The sequence below is a fragment of the Dermacentor albipictus genome, chromosome 2 (genome assembly GCF_038994185.2).
Source record: "Dermacentor albipictus isolate Rhodes 1998 colony chromosome 2, USDA_Dalb.pri_finalv2, whole genome shotgun sequence".
Taxonomy (NCBI): Eukaryota; Metazoa; Arthropoda; class Arachnida; order Ixodida; family Ixodidae; genus Dermacentor; species Dermacentor albipictus.
In genome coordinates this window covers 122,390,785-122,404,250 of record NC_091822.1, presented here as the reverse complement: position 1 = coordinate 122,404,250, position 13,466 = coordinate 122,390,785, and the positions used below count along the sequence as shown (strand labels likewise).

Here is a 13,466-nt window from a genome sequence, read left to right as displayed (position 1 = left end):
AATTAAGTTTTGGGTATAATAGGGGGCCATAATGTGCTTCATGGCAATCTTCTACTGGTTTATGAAGTTTTTATTTACAGATTTTCTTCAGAAAACAGAAAGGTTTTCCGTATTTTTATTGCAGGCAAATCCTGTATGCCATTGTCAGCTAATTAAAGGTCAGTCTGCACGATAGACATCATGCGACTCGATGTCATTGCTCAACACATGGCTTTTGTTGGTGTAGTGGTAGTCGACTGTGGTCGGTGTCAACAATGAAGAGCAACCAGCTCTTCACTCTTGGGATAGGCATCTATTGCTACCTGTTGACAGATTCTGAAATCCGGAGGGCAACGGAAAATTTGTGCGACACACCACGCTCTGCCCACGTCCACTCCATGATCCGTGCAACTGCGTCTACAGCCGAACAGTCAGCACACTAGTCAAATAACATTTTTGTGCTTGCCGCGTCAAATGGCGTGTGTCTACAAAAGGTGCCCGATACAAGAGGCTGTCATACAGCATGTCGCGTGCCGTGTAAATCGACAGCTAGTCTTGCAACAGGTTGCTCGAAGCTATGAGAAGAGACTGATGTGCGTTTACGAATGGTGTCTAAAATGAGAGGCCGCTATGCGGTGTGTCGCAAACGTGGCAGTTTGTTGGCTGTGCGAGTGTCATGCAGCCGCTTTGCGTAGATCTGCATTGACTTGGTGCCCGAGACCCAACAAAGTAACATTGGTTTAGGCCTAACAGCCTAGGCCGTGTGGCCTCTACAAAAACTCTCTACTGGCTGGTGTAGTTGCAGGCAGAAAACCATCACGAGAAGCTTGCTGCTATGCTATTTGCTTGTACACTAAATAGCTCGTTAATTCACAACTCGATAATTCAAAATTTTGGATAATTCGGAGCAGCCGCCGCAGTCCATCCAACAATATACAGTCGACTCTCGTCCCCAACGGACCCCGATAATACGACCAAAAAAATGCCTGTTTTATCCGAAACTCCTCACTTTCGAAACTTTGGTCACGATATGTAACAACGTTATTGCAAAGAGTTAGGGACGAATGTCCAAAGCAAAAACAAACAGAAAAAGTTGCAGTTTCACCCGAGAAGCGAAGCATCGATTGCGACAGCAAATTAGTAGAGAGCTATGCGAAGTAATGATAGTAGTTTTATCAGCCGTATAAAGTTGTAAACATTTGCTTAGTAACTGAATTAACAAGCACGGTGTCAGGTGTTCACAGGTAGACACGGACACATCTCGCTTGAAGACTGCGGAAGGCTGCTGTCAAAACAAAGTCGGGAAGTGCGGTAAAAGCAGGCAGCGAATTGAGCTTCCTGCTGTCTCTCACTTCAACGCGAAATAAACGTCGAAAGCACAGCTCATATGAAGCTAGCGGCACTGGGCACACTTTGTCCACATCGCAGATTGCTTTCAAGATACAGCGTGAGCGCGGGCGTGCAGTTTGTCCACATTGCAGATCGCTTCCAAGATATAGCGCATGCGCTGCTGCACCGTAACCAGCAGCCACCGGAGTAGACCCCTCCCTCACCTCCCCCCGCGCCTCGTGCGCGAAAGAAGACGGCGCGCTTCCGCCCCTCTGTGCCGTGCATTGTGGGTCGGCGCAGTCGATGTGACAAATATGCAGATGGAGCAAGCGCCATCTCGATGTTCGGCACTCCACGCCCGGTAACGCTGGCTGCACCAGTGCGTCGAACTATAGACGTTGTTTTCACCAACGTGACTAAGCATGTGTGTACGCGCACACTGACACTACGTCGGACTATGTACGTGCCTTAACCGAGCAATTTTTCTCTCCGGCTTTCATTAGTTTGAATTTTGTATGTAATTCAAGTTTCTGCAGCATCCCCGCAGAATACGAATTAACAAGCTTTTACTGTACGAGTGGCTTATCAGTGACCAATTTCGACATGACACACACAGGCTAGACCAATGGCCAATGACGAGGTGTTTACGAAATAATCTCCAGGCATTTCAAATGATTCTAATTACATAGATTGTGCACGACCTGCAAACAAGCAAAGCAGTTTTTACAGGACAGTAGCCTAACAGCTACGCGTTGCCATGAGATACTAAAATTGACATTCACAGATGACATAGCCGGCGCGACAGGACTTATTCACCGAATGCAGCAAGCTTAGTAACGCACAGTGCAGAACTCTCCTAAAGAAGTGCAAGCCCACCTGCAAGCAAGCATTTTCTTTATTTCAAGTACCAAGTGGCAGTACTGATGTTCGGGCTATCTTAATCCCTACACCACGTATGACAAGATGCACTGAGATCCAAATGTGTGTCGGCACTTATGAACCCAGTAGCCAGAACCACAATGCCAAGGAACAGTCCAGCACACTGTGGTGCCATGGAAACTGTTGTGCAAGATCTATCCTGTGTATAGCTAAGCTTCTGTCTGCCTGCGGCAAGACATGACTATACGACTGTATAAACTGCAAATCTTTTCAATTTATCCAACTGTTATTAGAGCTATCAGTTTACAATTCTCATAGTGAATTGTTGTCTGCCATTATCGGCAATTCGATTTGTGGAAACACACGCTGGCTGGACTTGGCCCGGCACCTCAGCTGCGCAAAACATGAAACCAAAGAGAAGACCAGCACTTTGACCTCAACTCATGGTCCTCGTCGGAAGTGTCTGGCACACAGGAACTCCCCAAGCAAGATGCATCCTCCGCTAGTCTATGTTCCAATCATACAAAAACTGCTTATTGTCCAGACGGCAAGTTTCCATACCGAAAGGCTGCAAGTACATTGAAAAAGTATGGTTTCATGGAGTTGTGCGTAATTTCACCCATCCATTTAATCAACATTAGCCACAGTAACAAGACACATACGTGTAAATTGATCAAGGTTGCAACAATGCTGCTCTTGTGACAACCACAGCCCCCCCACAAACGCAAGCAAAAAGTCTATCAACAAGCACTGACCTGTTGCTGGACTAGCGGCTGTTGCTGTTGCTGCTGGAACTGCACCATTCCAGGTGCAGCCTGCGGTGGCCTTGCAGCGCCCACTGCTGCAAGTTGATCTCGAGGTCCTGGCATGCCAACGCCTGCAATTGCACGGCAGATGCACAGAGCCATACATGCCTTATTACAATAAAACAGTGTTGACATAAATACTGGTATCAGAATGAGAAACTGTGCGCGCCGTCGTTTTCATGTGAGACAGGCGGCTACATACTGCTCTCGATCGCGTGCACCTCGCATTTTTTCTTTTTCACATGGCATCTAACAGCCCGAAAACGTATACAATCACAGTCTGCAGCAGGGAACGGCAGTGCGTTTTTGTTATAGCCTATTAAAAGCATGCGCTACGCTTCCGGCGGCACCACGTGCTGTGAAGCATATAGGTTAAGATGCTTATCGCAATAGGATTGGCGGCGACAGCTGTGAATGCTACGTGTGATGACCCCAAAGAAGATTTGCTGGTACCGAAATGAGAAACTGAGTGCGTGCTGGCGTTTTCATGTGAGACGGGCAGGCGAATATTGCGGTGAAGCTGCTGCGGCACGGGGCTACATACTATTCTCCATTGGGTGTGTATGTCGCACGTTTTCTTGTTTACATGGGATCTAGTGGCTGCTAAACGTATCATACGATCCCAGTTTGGTGATGTACTGAACGTTGGCGTCGAAAAATTGTGTTTTCCGGGAACGTATGGACCGGTAAAAAATTAGCGTAACGCTACTGGGTCATTTTTTTGTGTGTTCTCGATTGCCACCGGGAAAACGTACGTAACGGGAACGTATCAACGAGGTTCCACTGGATTCGAAAACTCAAATAGTAGATATTTGATTAGAGAATAAAATTATTTCAACGTCCACCATCTGATTTGGTGACATTCGACTATTTCCACACCCCTAGCTGTTATGGTGGCCACTAGGGATGGTATTGGAGGCCAACAGGCACTGGCCACCAATGGTATCATGCCCATCACTGGGATACTGTAAAGGTAGAGGAGGCCAACAATGACGCCATGTTCCTCACCAGGATACTGCGGTGGTGGCGGCCGCTGAACCATGTAAGGTTGTTGTTGCGGTTGCTGCTGCTGCTGAGGCCCTTGTTGCTGAGCCTGCTGCTGCTGTTGCTGCTGAAGCAACTGTCGCTCCTGGAGGAGCCTACGCTGAAGCTCAGCCTGACGCATCTGCTGCCACTGCAGCTGCTGCTGCAACTGCTGAGGAGTGGGCCCACTCTGGCTTCCGGCACTGCTCGAAGGTGCTGGTTCTCCTCCCCCCGCAGGCACAGGCTGCTGCTGTTGCTGCTGCTGTTGAAGTTGTGCCTGCATTCGATTTATAAACAGTTCACAAAGGGACTCACTGAAGCATTATTTTGTGTATGGCAGGTTCTCTCAGAATGGAAGCTTGGGTTAGTTAACATTTAACATTAGGAATAGTAAAGCAGTGCAAAAGACATGGACAAGAAGGAAGACATTAGGTGCACACAGGTGTTGTGCTTTGAAGAAGCAAGTTGCGCATTCAATAAAGACAACAACAGGAAAAGGCGACGGAGATGGAAAGAGCGGTGTTGTCCATGTCTTACATCTTCCTTCCTGTTCATATTTTTCTCACTGTTTTACTGTTCGCTGCAGCCAGACATTTCTGCCTCTGAGAACCCTATCAGTTGCCACTAAGTCAAGTGAGACTTCCGTGTGATCAGTAGAACAGTTAAACCTCAATATAACGAAGTAGGTAAAATCGGCAATTTGCTTCGTTATACCGAAATTGATTTTTTTTGAAATTCGACCTTTTATGCAAATAGGTACAATTGCCGATCGATTTTTCTAACAAGGAAAGGCGCCGCAGAATTTTCCGAATTATTGGCCAGTCGAAAAAGCAAATTTAATCAAGAAAACAATTTACTTTGATGAATTTCGTAGTCGGCGATGAATGATATGGTTTCATGCCCTGTCGACAATATCACATAAACAGTACAAATTAAGTGAAGCAAGCCACGCTTTCACATGCACTCCGCCCCCGCTGCTAATAGTGTCACCCACACTGGGACGATGCTATCAGGAAATGCACTGGCAGCGGGGAGCGAATGCTTCATCTGCTTCTTGTTCCAAGAAGCCATGCGCAGCCACAGCTGAGATGCGCACCAGAAATCGCGAAGCGCCAACTTGCCCTCTTGACGCTTGGTCCTCTTGCACGCGCTTGATCACGTTACCCTTTGCTTGTGCGGGAAGGCGGTGCTCGCGAAGCCACCGTCTTTCTTGTCTCACCCTTGCACACTTCCACTTGCACCTAAAGCACAAAGTGCACGGGCCACGATAGGATTTCATCACACTTGGACTTTATACGGAACGTGATGCAGCTCCACTGCGGCGATCACTCTTGTTGGGCCGCATGCGATTTGAGAGGTCCGTTTGCAAGCAGACACTCGTAATTCAATCATTTGACCGTCCGCTGAATTTTCCATTTATTGTCTTGGCATTCCTTTGTGGCGGAAGCGAAATTTCGTTATACTAAAATCGCATACAAACACACTTTGCATATTGAGATTCTATAGACAAGAGGTTATGAAAATTTAAATACTTTGTTATATCAAGAATTTCGTTATATTGATGTTTGTTATATTGAAGTTTGTTATATCGAGGTTCAACTGTACTACAGTGTTCAAGGAAAGGTAGAGAGAGAGCAAATGATAAATGAAAGGTAGGGAGGTTAACCAGGACTGAGCCCGGTTGGCTACCCTACACTGAGGAAAGGGAAACGGGGATGGAAAGATTAAAATCAAGGAAAGATAGAAAGATAAGGGTGTCATTGACCAGAAGTAAGCCACAGTTAGGTACTGCATCTATGTCACAGATGGGAGCAGTTGGGATCGCTTGTTGCAGTGTAGCCCTAAGCACGGTGCACAGGCCACAGGGTAGATGTGAGTTTCTGAGCCTGAGAATAGGTCACAGTCAATCACTGCAGAGCTGGCAAACGAACTAGATAAGGTATACTTTACAGGACCACGATACTCTGTGTTGGGCACACCCCAAAGGCACAGTATCCTTCTGCCGTAACAGCAATTGAGAGCTCAAAACAGGGTCTGCCGTGTCTGACCATACATCTACACCCTGAATTAAGCCATCAATGCCATGCCATGGTACTTTCACACCACTTTAACCTTTTGAGCGTCACTTTTTTTGTTCTTTTTTTGGCAAATGTGACCCTCCAGGGTGGATATATTTATTGCAGATTTAAAATATTCAGACGGACCTATTATGGAATAATAATTTGGCATCCCCTTTAATAAGAGCAGAGCATAATATGCATGTCGTTTGATAGGTAACCAAGTTACTGATAGCTTGCAAGATTATTTTGAAGTAATGTGATTAGCCTCCTGAACATATGCAGCACTGTGTTTTTTGCATAAAACTTGCAAGCATAAACACTTGTATTAAATTTTCTGATGTTCGACATTTGGCTTTTCTTTTCTTGATTCGATTCGATATTCATCTTGAAAGCTACTGTTCGGTATTCACAAATCCCTACTTTTTTGTTCGCAAAGATAAATCTAGGTCATTACGTCTATTGGCAGGACAATCTTACTTCATTACAGTGAGGTTTCAAATACATTAATATTGCTACAGAACAGTATTTCCAATGACGAAGAGGCGAGCAGTGAGAAGACGACAACGACGATTGGAGGCTAGCGCGGGCTGTTGCCTCATGGCCAAGTGCGGCGTATTCCCTTGTAAATATACTTGTATATAGCTTTTCATCTGCGTCTTCCTATTTATGGAGACTTCAAAACAAATTGCATTTACTTTGTTACGTGCATTATTTCTGACTTGTGCATTTATGTGGTTATCTAGCCAGGCTTATGCTGCGACAGACACCGTGGCCACCAGTAAACAGCTGGGAATGTAGAAGCACCATTTAACTTGCTTATCTTCTTCAAAGATTATTTCAGTGATGCTAACTATGTATAGCTAGCACGCTTGCTCCAACTGTTACAGCATAAACTGCTAATAATGTAAGTGACCGGAGTCGCGAATTTCCACACCATAAGCGGTACCACACTGTACCCAAAACATTTTTCAAAGGCTGTGCACGCGAAAAAAATGTTTACCAAGTAGCCGCATGTGTCCGGAGCATTGAATGATACAATAGAAAGTGTCCTCACTTTTGTTGGTGAGGTGGTTCTTCCCCTTTCTAACTGCTGTACAGCCACGGTGAAGCATTTCTTTGACTCTGAACCGAACCGGAACTTTGGCCACCGACTTCCGACGAGACAGCGCTGGTTAGGCCTAGCTGGCCGGGGTCTCGGACAGTAGGGTGTTGTAGGAAGCTTGCCCTTGATACAGTCGACTTTCGTTACAACGGACCCTGATAATCCGACAAGAAACGTCCGTTCTATCTGAATCTGTAATATCGGAAACGCCTCACTTCCGAAACTTTCGTCGCAATGTCTAACAACTTTATTGCAAAGAGTGAGTGACGAACGTCCAAAGTAAAAAAACACACAAAAAATAGTCACAGTTTCGCCAGAACGCGAAGAATCAATTGTGATAGCAAATTAAGCACGATAAGCGCAGCAGCAGCAGCGAGCGAATTGATCTACGAGCTGTCTCTCGCTACAGCGCAAACTAAACGTTGAAAGCACAGCGCATATGAAGCTACTGTCACTGGGCGCACTTTGTCCACGTTGCAGATTGCTTTGAAGATGAGGCCCGCGTGGGTGTGCATTTCGTCCACATCGTAGATAGCTTTCAAGATACGGCGGCTGCACCTTAAGCAGCAGCCGCCAGCATAGAACCATTTTTTCTCGCTGCTGTCAGTTGTCAGCCTGTGTCGACACGGCAAAAGTATGTTTTATACATCCAACTTTGAAAAAAATTGCCGCCAATTTCGTCTGCTGTAGCCGATAGTCCGTTGCAACGTCCTCCGTTAAAAGCACACTACGTTGCATTAATTCATAAAATAGGTAGAAGAAACAAAGGCTAAAATATGGTCAGTTATATCCGAAAACCTGTTGTACACGGGGCCGTTGTAACGAGCATAGACTGTATATGTTCGCACCCGCAGACCAATACACATTGACCTGGCACGAGATCCCATGCACAGGTTGCACCGAAGGCAACGTGCATGAAGTGGGGTTCGCAGGCAGTCAGCCGGCAACTACCGCAAACACATATAGTAGCAAGTTTGTATGTGCACATACAGGTAGGAACGCCGAAATCTCGTGTGTGGACCAAACTGATAGATTTGCAGAACACAGCTTAAACTGACAGCATCATGTGGTCACGATTGTGCACAAGACATCTGCACTTTGCAATGACGGGCATCGTGATGGGTAAACCCAAGATGCACTCGCACCCTCAACTAATTTTTCCACAGTGCTGGAGTTGTATACAATAAACTGATTTTACAGTTGAAATAGTTTTTTTGGCCTGCCCTATAAGCCTGTTCATGTCCGATAAAACCAGTCGGCGACTATATTTACTTTCCATTGACAAATTGAAGATCCAAAGAGCGACAGGACGCACGCGTTCGGTGTGGACTGCACATCCCTGGCAAGTGGCTGGAGCAGAAGGCTTCTCTGTCGCCTAGGCATCTCCTGTGTGTCTGCTAAGTTAGCACGTTAGTGCGGTGTCTTTTTTTCCCTCCATTTTTGTTCTTTCGTTCACTTCGGATCTTCTCCTCCTCCTCTGCATCGCCCTCGTTGCTCTCCCCTCAGCCAGCGCAACTCACTGAGAAGCACGCTCGTAGCCTCACTTGTCTGCGAGATTTTCTGGCATCCGCATTAAAAGTGATATTTCGTCTCGCATGGCTGCACTGTAAGTGTCACGGGTATACATTGCGTTCTATGGGAAGATAAACAGGAGTCGCAGAAGGCTGCATTGTATGAAGTCTTGCACTATAAAGCCCGGGATACATAGAGTGAACTTTCATGGCGAACTTCGCCCGGCATAAATAGACGCAGTGGGACGCCGCTGATGGTTTGCTGGCATCGCTTACATAGAATAAAAAACCAGCTTACATTCAGTGAAAAACAGGCGGACGCCGCCACGTGCTCATTGCGCATTTGTCAGTGTTGCCAGACTCTAGGAATGTGTTTTCGGATAAGAAAACGAAAAATCATAAATAGGCATTTCTTTGTATTATTTGTTAATGACTAAACAACTTGGAAAAAAGTTTCATGGAGGCACTTACAAACGATTTCCGCACATTTCATTGACCTGTAAGCGTTTTAGCGGGCTAGCTTTACACCGTCTGGCTTCATTGAGCGGTGGCACCGCGGAGCGCAGGCGTTGCAGAAGGTTTTGTGGATCTCGAACAGTGACTTTAGTTTACTTTGTGAAAAAACACATTGTGGTTATTCATGTTTACTTCAGTTTCAGTTCCTGTTTTAAAGCCTCCTCCAATAACAAGCGTTTAGTACTGCAGCCGGAGAGGACAGAATTATCCATTTGTGGCGTGAAATGGGCCTGTCAGCGGCTATCTTTCTTGATGCCCTAGGCATCCCGTGCACCACCTGGGTCCACATGGATGCACAGAGCCAGAAGACAGGCATGGTCGGCTTCTAACTATAATCTGTCGTCACTCTTTTCCCTCAAAGTACTTGAGCAGAAGGGAGTTATGGTTGTAGTAGAGCAGGGGTGATTTCTGACTGAAGAAGCACAAGACCAAACTTTGCAAGCACGCATGTCGACGGCGAAAAAGAAAAAGAAAAAACAACAACTTCGGGCGCCGCGAATGAGAAACCGTTTCGTCCCCTATACCCGAACCCATATGGGCGGCACCACAGACACACATAAAAAAAGACAATAAAAAGCAGTACAATGCACATACTATTTTGCGCCATGGAACCTTAGCTCGGGTTGGTAAGAAAATGGCACTGCACTTATAATTATCTGTTTCGTGAGCACCTCACTTAAGTTTGTAGACAAAAAATAAGTTTACACAAATTTGTACTCCTAAACATACAATATTGTCACGTGGTAGTGACGTTAAAGAACACAGTAGCAGTACTGTGAAAGACAAAACTAGCTTTTATTGGGCGAACCTGTGCCCACAAAACAGGCTACACTTAAAGCACAACAATAGCGGCGAACACAGTCGGGGATCGTCGAAAATCTGCTCAGCGGGTCAAGCGCGTCGGCTTTTATACAGCAGTCGTCGAATGTTCCAGACTAATCGTTGGGACCCGCGTGCCTTCCACAAAGTTCTACACCATTCGCGGAAGGCGATGAAATCAGATAGCATAAGGTTCGGCGACAACAGACAGCGAATAGAAGCATCGATATCTTTCCAGAAACTTCGGATACATGCAGGCGCGTCCCGCGCTGTGCGATAACACTTGTTAGGCGGCGAAACGTGGTCGCCTGATAAAGATAAGTACACGTGTCAATATCTGGCTGTGATGATCAACCTTTCCCGTGTGTGTGTCCCTATCCCGTGCAGAGAGCCCAAAAGTGCACAGCCAAACTAGCCCAAACGCCCGCATTTCATTGCGTCAGTGCGGCTGCGCAAAGGACGCTCTGATGGAAAAGCAAAAATACACAAAAAGCAACCCTCTGCCGGAAGTCAGAGAAAGATTGATTGTCGTGATGCCCAGTGAGCACGTGAAGCACTTCCGCCACTTCTGACAGGGATTTTCCGATCGGACCGGGTAGCTGGCGGGAGTCAAATTTTTGGATGCTGACGGGCGAGCATTCACCGCCAGGCGTATTTCGATGCCTGGATGCCGGTTTTCCGCTCCACGTATCCCGGGCTTAAGCGATTACATTCTAAGTGGTCTGAGCTGTAGTTGCGAACATAATAATAGGTTTTAAAGTGTATATGTCGTTGTAGTCCACTCCTTCCTTAAGCATGAACTGGACTGTGGTTGTCGAGCAGACTTGTGGTGACCACAAGAGATGTGTCCAATCCCACTGTGCGCTTTCTACCTTCAAATGGTCGCTAAAGAATAGCGTTCCTGACAAACACCAATAAAAACTTTGCCTAAACCAATTTTCGTACTGTCTGGGATCTGCCCATTTTTTTTCTTTTAGTGTCCCCTTAATGCAATTCTGGCGCTCAAATAAATGAGATGCTGTCCAAACACTGACGCCACCTTGTGAAGCTGCAGCTGCTGTGCCTGCTGCTGTTGCCAGAGGGCTGCCTGCTGCTGAGGATGCAAGCCGCCCTCGGGACGCACTGGAGGCTGCCCGGGTAGCCCTTGCGGCACCTTAGCCTTGAGCTCGTCACTGCCTGCAGGCACAGCAGCGGGTCGCCACTGGACAGCTTGCTGCGGCTGCGGCAAGGGCGCCGGGACACCACCATCGGGAGTCTTCCTCTGCTGCTGTTGCTGGAAGTTGGCCCACTGCAACTGCTGCAAGGAGACAAACAGGGACAGGCCCTGGTTAAAGGGCCCCTCACCAGGTCTGGCCATTTTGAGCTGACAAGCGCAGAGCCTACATTGTGCAATAACAATTGTGTCTGCAAAGTATTACATCACTACGCCCCGTGGAAACGCCTGAAATTTCAATCCAAACGCCGTTTCCCTCTTCCCTTATCGCGAATCCGCCCGGAGAGGAACGGTTAGGTAGTCGGGCTCCTGTGCCTACGTAATCGTGTCCACAGTGTGACATCGCTCGTGGTGACAACTGAATTCGAGAATTATTCAAGACAACAGCTGTTATCTGTACTTGCTTGAATTGACTAATTGAAGTTTTGAGAAATAATAAAACAAACAAACGAAATGTCTGCATGTTTTTTGTTTTACTTCGCACCGAAACAAGAGAGATGTACTGCCGCTTAGTCTGCTTGTTGACACAGTCGTGCAGTCACGTGCGCAGGTACCGAAACTACGCCATTTTCTACCATGTACCAGCAAGTGATCAGGCTCTGCGATCCACTTGTTCTGCCTCAGTGTTCGTGTAGCACTGAATTATACCGCTAGTCATGTTTCCTTGTGCACAGCGCGCAAAATTATGAGCTGCACAAACGAGACAACAGCTCGCGCATGACACCGTCGGTGGAAATGCATAGCGCTGGGGGGGGGAACACTAGGGGCAAAAGAAAAACAAAACAAAACAAAACAAAACAAAGGAAGGCATAGGCGTGTGGCGTAGGCGTCACATGATCCTCGAGGTCCAGTATGGGAGAACGCAGGGAAGGAATTATGCTTGCGTAGGCTAGACAGGGCGAGTGGAGAGAGCGTCTTGCTTCGCAGTGGAGCTTACCTGCCGAAATCATGGGTTCGCGGCAGTGAAATATTTCTATCTCGGCTATTAATGAGCCGATCTGAAAAATTTTTGCGGCAGAACGCTCCCGAGAGGACACGTAACAACTTCCAATGTATACCCGAAATTTGCTTTGGGGCCTGGTGAGGGGTCCTTTAACACGATGTGAGCTGAAAAGGACCAACATCAACAAAATTTTGTGCAATACAAAAAGCCTTCTTCCTAAGAGCATAGATGCAGTGACAGCTCACTGCTAAGTTTTATGTTCGATATCAGAGTGCATGCAGAAAACTCTAACATGACAAAGTTCTTTATAGGGGGAGCGAGAAAGAGCAGTGAAACAACCATTACAGGCCCCTTACATAAAACACCAAATCCAAAGTGGCTGGTTGCTTTGCAAGTAGCGCTTGTGTTGTTGCTGTGCATTATAAAGGTTTCTCTCCTTTTGATGAAAATAAATGTAAAGCATTGACCCAAACAGGCTCTGCAGATAATTCATACTATACGGACATGAACCATCTAGGGCAGTGTGCATGCATATTTTTCACATTTCCGACAATGAATTCACACTTGATCCTTCACGGGCATGCAAAAATGTTGGACAAGTGAAATGCAAATAAATTTTAATACATGCTCTACCAGTCTAACCTGATTTCGGGGACACTAAAGTGAAAAATCAGTTGAGTCATATTTAGCAGATTACATTGCTCTTAGGGTTGTGCGAATGCTCGAATACTTTATTCCAAATCAAAGGTGAACATTTGAATAATTCCAATCATCGAATATGTAATATTCAATTTCTCGAGTATTTGACTTTTTGACTATTCCGTATGGTATTACCGGCGCCGTCCTCTTGTGCCACTGCAAGAAGCCAAATGCCAGAGTACTTGCTTCGAACAAGTTTATTAAGACAAGTTCCTTAAGTTGGCCAAATTGATAAAAGCTAAATCCCTGAAACAAACACAGTGATATCTCTTTTTGTTCCTTGTTTGTCTTTGCTGTTACATTAAGCTTGTTGCTGCTTGTGTGATTGTGTGTAAATGTAAATCATCGTAAATAAAGTGCGAATGTACTCCCAAAAAGTATGTGATCAGGGCAAACATGTAAACAATGCATGCTATACCTTCCCCCTTCCCTTTCTGTCATGTCCACTGGGATTTTTACGAATATTGAAGCTCATAGGTTGGCATGTGCGGGACAGCTTTTTGGTTGGCTTTTTCTGCATAGCCATTCAGTGCGTAGTGTAGCTATGGCATGAAAACTAAAGAAGAACAGCGGTTCTTTCAAACGAG

At 46.2% G+C, this 13,466-nt stretch overlaps 1 protein-coding gene across 2 annotated transcripts in view; it reads right to left on the bottom strand.

The window, feature by feature from the left end:
• The window catches only part of LOC135910750 (PAX-interacting protein 1-like), a 91,564-nt gene that overhangs the window by 66,310 nt on the left and 11,788 nt on the right, over positions 1-13,466 (bottom strand). For both annotated transcript variants that reach the window (XM_065442827.2, XM_065442828.2), the window contains exons 9-11: positions 11,064-11,321; positions 4,002-4,293; positions 2,943-3,064 (exon numbers count right to left, since the gene is read on the bottom strand). In XM_065442827.2, coding sequence (XP_065298899.1) covers positions 2,943-3,064; positions 4,002-4,293; positions 11,064-11,321 — 672 coding nt within the window. The remainder of the gene's footprint in view (positions 1-2,942; positions 3,065-4,001; positions 4,294-11,063; positions 11,322-13,466) is intronic.